The sequence below is a fragment of the Nicotiana tomentosiformis genome, chromosome 1 (assembly GCF_000390325.3).
Source record: "Nicotiana tomentosiformis chromosome 1, ASM39032v3, whole genome shotgun sequence".
Lineage (NCBI taxonomy): Eukaryota > Viridiplantae > Streptophyta > Magnoliopsida > Solanales > Solanaceae > Nicotiana > Nicotiana tomentosiformis.
Window position 1 is genome coordinate 118,178,905 of NC_090812.1, and position 5,286 is coordinate 118,184,190.

At 42.2% G+C, this 5,286-nt stretch overlaps 2 protein-coding genes across 2 annotated transcripts; both read right to left on the reverse strand.

Moving 5' to 3' along the window:
• Positions 1-564: 564 nt before the first annotated feature.
• LOC117277773 (uncharacterized) lies at positions 565-1,209 on the reverse strand. The gene has a single exon (XM_033657157.2). The coding sequence runs from the start codon at positions 1,207-1,209 to the stop codon at positions 565-567; it is 645 nt and encodes a 214-aa protein (XP_033513048.2).
• Positions 1,210-1,352: 143 nt separating this feature from the next.
• On the reverse strand, positions 1,353-2,537 carry LOC138908979 (uncharacterized). Its single transcript, XM_070199861.1, has one exon. It carries the CDS (start codon positions 2,535-2,537, stop codon positions 1,353-1,355), a length of 1,185 nt encoding a protein of 394 aa, XP_070055962.1.
• Positions 2,538-5,286: the final 2,749 nt, after the last annotated feature.

The window sequence follows — 5,286 nt, forward strand, 5'->3', positions numbered from 1 at the left end:
CTAGTGGTCTTGTTGTATATTGTGGGAATGCTTGTCATGTCCATTATGCCTGCATCCGAAGAAAAATCGTGAGTTTTTTTTTTTGGGGGGGGGGGGGATAAGGTTGGTTCGCGCCTTTGATTCATTGTTTCGCTTTTGCTCCTTGTATTGATGCCTTGTACGAGTCACCCTAGGTAACATTTGGCTACTATAAAAAAAATGAAATTTCGAAAATATGCATTTGTGATAAATCATTTGTGAAAATATATGTAGTTGTCCAAAATATGTGATGATGCATAAAACTAATAATTTTGTCGAATCGGATACTATTACACATTTGGAGACATTGCAATCTTCTCAACTCGGAATTTTGAGGGCCCTCCTCAAAATTCTACCCCATTTTAAATAGTACTTCCGGCAATACACTTCTTGGAAATCCCTGATGTAATGAGATTGACAACCTCGACATCTTGCCCCGATTCCTGGCCGTAGAGGGGAATGAAGATTTTATTATGATGTGACTGAACCCAAAGGGCTGCCTACGTATCCCCTCTTAAACTGGAATCAGGACAAGAGTAGTTTAGGTTACATCAAAGAGAAAGCGCAAACATAATATCTCTTGATTGCGCCCGAATTGATAGGTTTTTGCCATATTTCTCCATCCATCTCTACAAGTATAAGCGCTCCTCCTGTCAATACTCGGTAAACCATGTAAGGGCCTTGCCAGTTAGGTGAGAATTTCCCTTTTGCTTCGTCCTGATGGGGGAAGATCCGTTTTAGCACCAATTGCCCCAGTGTGAATTGCCTCGATCTAACCTTTTTGTTGAAAGCCCTTGCCATTCTATTCTGATAGAGTTGACCGTGACACACTGCGTTCATCCTCTTACCATCAATGAGAGCCAATTTCTCATGCCGGTTCCATATCCATTCTGCATCACTGAGCTCGGCCTCCTGTATGATTCTTAGGGAGGGAATCTCCACTTCAGCAGGTATAACAGCTTCAGTACCATACACCAGTAGATAGGGGGTGCCCCAGTTTTCCCCAGTTGACGTACGAACTGTGGTGCGGTACCCGAGAAAAGCAAATGGTAGCTTCTCATGCCACTGCTTGTAGTTGTCTACCATCTTCCTTAATATCTTCTTGATGTTCTTATTGGCAGCTTCCACATCTCTATTCATCTGCGGCAAATGGTAGAATGAACTCGTTCCACTGTCTGTCTCCAAAGTCATCCAGAAATACCCTACCCTTAATATCTTTTAACTAGAACGAACTCGTTCAAGTGAGGTCCGCAAGTTATGGCATGTATTTCTTCGAGCAATCTAGATGCCTCCTTGGCATCGACACATTGCAGTAATCCCAAGTCATGAGTCCTTCATAATAGAATTCCTCTGCTTTGAAAGAAATGGTTGGCCAATCTTCGAAGCGTGCACTTCTGAGTGTGTGTAGCATTCTCCGAGTATTCCCCTTTCTCCAAGTATTCCTTGATATCGTGGAACCATGGATTTCCGTCAAACTCCTCCTTAACATGAGCACAATAAGCTGGCTGCTTACGAATATCTATCGGGATAGGATCAATGAAATTCTTGTCCAGATGTTGTATCATGGAAGACAAGGTAGCCAGAGCATCTACAAACTCGTTCTGAACCCTCGGGACATGTTTGAATTCTATCTTCATGAATCTCTTTATCAGATCTTGCACACAATGTAGGTATGGCAATATTTTAGTGTTCTTGGTAGCCCATTCTCCTAGTACTTGGTGTACCAATAGATCTGAATCTCCAATTACCAGCAACTTATGAACATTCATGTCGATGGCTAATCTAAGTCCCAAGATGCAAGCCTTATATTCTGCCATATTGTTGGTGCATGGGAACCTGAGCTTTGCGGATACCGGATAATGTTGACCAGTTTCTGATACTAAAATAACTCTGATGCCCACTCCCTTGAAGTTTCTTGCTCCATCGAAAAACATCCTCCAACCATCGTACGTCTCGGAAATATCTTCTCCTACAAACGACACTTCCTCATCAAGAAAATATGGCTTCAATGGTTCGTATTCTCCGTCTACGGGATTCTCTGCCAGGTGATCGGCCAATGCTTGACCATTGACCGCCTTCTGAGTTACATATATGATGTCGAACTCACTTACCAATATATGCCACTTTTCTAACTTACCTGTAGGCATGGGTTTTTGAAAGATGTATTTTAGTGGATCCATCCTTGATATGAGATATGTAGTGTATGCACAGAAATAATGTCTCAACTTCTGGGCTATCCATGCCAAAGCATAACAGGTGCTCTCCAGCAGAGAGTACCGGGCCTCGTAAGGTGTGAACTTCTTGCTCAGATAATATATCGCCTGCTCTTTTCTCCCGGTTTCATCATGTTTCCCCAGGACGCAACCAAAGGCTCCATCCAACACGGACAAATACAACAGCAAAGGTCTTCCTGGCTCTGGCGGGACCAACACAGGCTGCTCAGACAAGTACTCCTTGATTTTGTCGAAAACCTTTTGACATTCTTCAGTCCAGCTCGTCGCAACATCTTTCCTCAGCATCTTGAAGATCGGCTCACATATCACCGTTAATTGTGCTATAAAATGGCTGATATAATTGAGGCGTCCTAGAAAACTCATCATATCCTTCTTGTTCTTTGGCGGTGGTGAATAGCTTTGATTTTTGATGGGTCTAGCTCAATACCATGGAGGCTGATGATGAAACCCAACAACTTCCCATCAGGGACTCCGAAAGCACATTTTGAAGGATTCAACTTCAAATTGTATTTTCGAAGACGGTCGAAAAACGTCCTCAGGTCTGCTATGGGATCCGAACTTCTCTTTGATTTGATGTTAACATCATCCACATACACCTCTATTTTCTTATGTATCATGTCATGGAAAAGAGTCGTCATGGCCCTCATGTAGGTAGCCCTAGCGTTCTTCAAACCGAATGGCATCATTTTGTAACAATATATCCCCCCATGGGATGATAAAGGTTGTCTTTTTGGCGTCCTCTTCGTCCATCCAAATCTGGTGGTATCCTACGAAGCAATCCACAAAGGATTGGAGTTCATGCTTGGCACAATTGTCAATTAGTATGTGTATGCTAAGCAATGGGAAATCATCCTTAGGGCTTGCTCTGTCCAGATCTCGATAGTCAACACAGACTCTAACTTTTCTATCATTCTTTGGAACTGGCACAATGTTGGCTGGCCAGGTTGGGTACTCGACCACTCGAAGGACCTTGGCTTTGATTTGCTTGGTAACCTCTTCTTCCTTTATCTTCAGACTCATATCTGGCTTGAATTTCCCGAGCTTCTACTTTACCGGCGGACACATGGGGTTAATAGGTAGCTTGTGAGCTACTATGGATGTGCTTAACTCTGTCATGTCATCGTATGACCATGTGAAAATATCCTCATATTCGTTTAGAAACTGGATGTACTCTTCCTTCTCTGACGGTGATAGATGAATGCTTATGCAAGTTTTTTTGGCCGTTTCAGAATCTCCTATGTTAACTACCGCAGTTTCTTTTAAATTGGACTTTGGTTTGTTCTCAAAATTCTCTACTTCTTTGACAATTTCCTCAGGTATTATATCATCCCAAATCTTCCGAATCACTTTCCTTATGTTGCGTTATCTCATTTCATGTCACAGTCGTAGGTTCATCAGGATATGTAATAATTACGCTGAAAATAATGTTGAAAGATAATAATAAATAAATGAAAGAAATAATGCATTAATAAAACTTAAAATTTGTCAACAAGTACGACTCGATATCTCGAGTAATTATTTCAAAACAAAATACTGAAAATGTCTTAAATTTCCAAAACAATTTTAAAATAAATCATGTTAATTCTGCCAAGGCTACCCAAGTACTCGACAAGCCCGGGATGGTGCAGCAGTCCAGTTCTTGAGAACGGATCCTTCTCCCACTGTCTGAATGGTAAGGTCTTCCTCCTCCTCCTCCTCCTCTAAAATTGCACAGCAGTCCATATCTTCCTCGTCCAGAAACAACTTCCTTATGCCGGCTAAAATCTCGTCTTCCTCAGATCCCCAAATTACATCAGTCTAGCAGAATGTCTGGTGCAACAGTGGTATAGTTTGTTCTAACAGATAGTAATCGGCACGCTATGGTGGTGTCCAATCCCGGTATTCTTGCATAGTATATTCATACATGATACCAAAGATTGTGCTATGATATTGTGGTCGTATTGGTTCTGTGATCCCTTGAAGCTTTCGGCCAAGACCTTTGCCTGGTTCATACCCCAACCACATCAGTATTCTCTCTATCTTATTGCTCCACCATCGATCTTTCTCAATTGCGTTTACCCGCTCAATGCAGTGGTATGTTTCTCCTCCCAATTTCCTCATGTGTTCAACAACTGGAATAGTCAAGTTCGTGTAGATGGGGTTGCTTCTATCTCCGTAAATAATCACCTCTTGATGATTCCACTCAAACTTCATAGTCTGGTGTAGAGTAGAAGCAACTACCCTAGCTGCGTATATCCATGGTCATCCCAATAACAAGTTGTAGGTAGCAGATACGTCTAGCACTTGGAATTCAACATCAAACCATGTCGGGCCCATCTACAGATCAAGGTTGATTTCTCCAATAGTGGATCTCTGAGATACATAGAATGCTTTCACATTCATGCTTCCCATCTGTATCTCATGCAGGCCTTTACCCAGTCTTTTCAGAGTGGTCAGCAGGCATATGTTCAGGCTCGAACCCCCATCTATCAGAACCCTGGCAATGAACTTGTCTTTAAATTGCACAGTGATGTGCAATGCTTTATTGTGACTCAACCCTTCTAGAGGTAGATCATCTTCGTGGAAAGTGAATTTGTGACTCTCTATTACTTGCCCTACCATATTATCCATCTCCTCACTAGTGATTCCGGTAGGCACATAAGCTTCACTTAATACTTTCATCAAGGCATTATTGTGCGCATCTGAATTTTGCAATAGTGACAAGATGGATATCTGGGCGGGAGTCTTGTTCAGGTGACCAACAACAGTGTACTCCCTCGCCTATACCTTTCTCCAAAGATCATCGATGCTTGTCCCAATGACAGGTGGCTAAGATATAGTTTCTTTGCTTGTTCCTCCAAGATTCTCAGGTGTATAAACTCTTCCAGTTCTGGTCATACCTTATGCAGCACCTATCTCTTCCATCTTGGCTTTTCCTTTTCTTCTTGCCTCTTCCACATAATCCCATGGGATGGCATCAGACTTATAAGATGATGTTAAAGCTACCATCACAGTGAAAGGCATAGCTACCTTGACCTCAAACGGTGCTTGGGTT

Excerpts from the sequence above, each read along its gene's own strand:
- LOC117277773 (XM_033657157.2), bottom strand. The coding sequence starts at position 1,209 with ATGACTTTGGAGACAGACAGTGGAACGAGTTCATTCTACCATTTGCCG.
- LOC138908979 (XM_070199861.1), bottom strand. The coding sequence starts at position 2,537 with ATGCTGAGGAAAGATGTTGCGACGAGCTGGACTGAAGAATGTCAAAAG.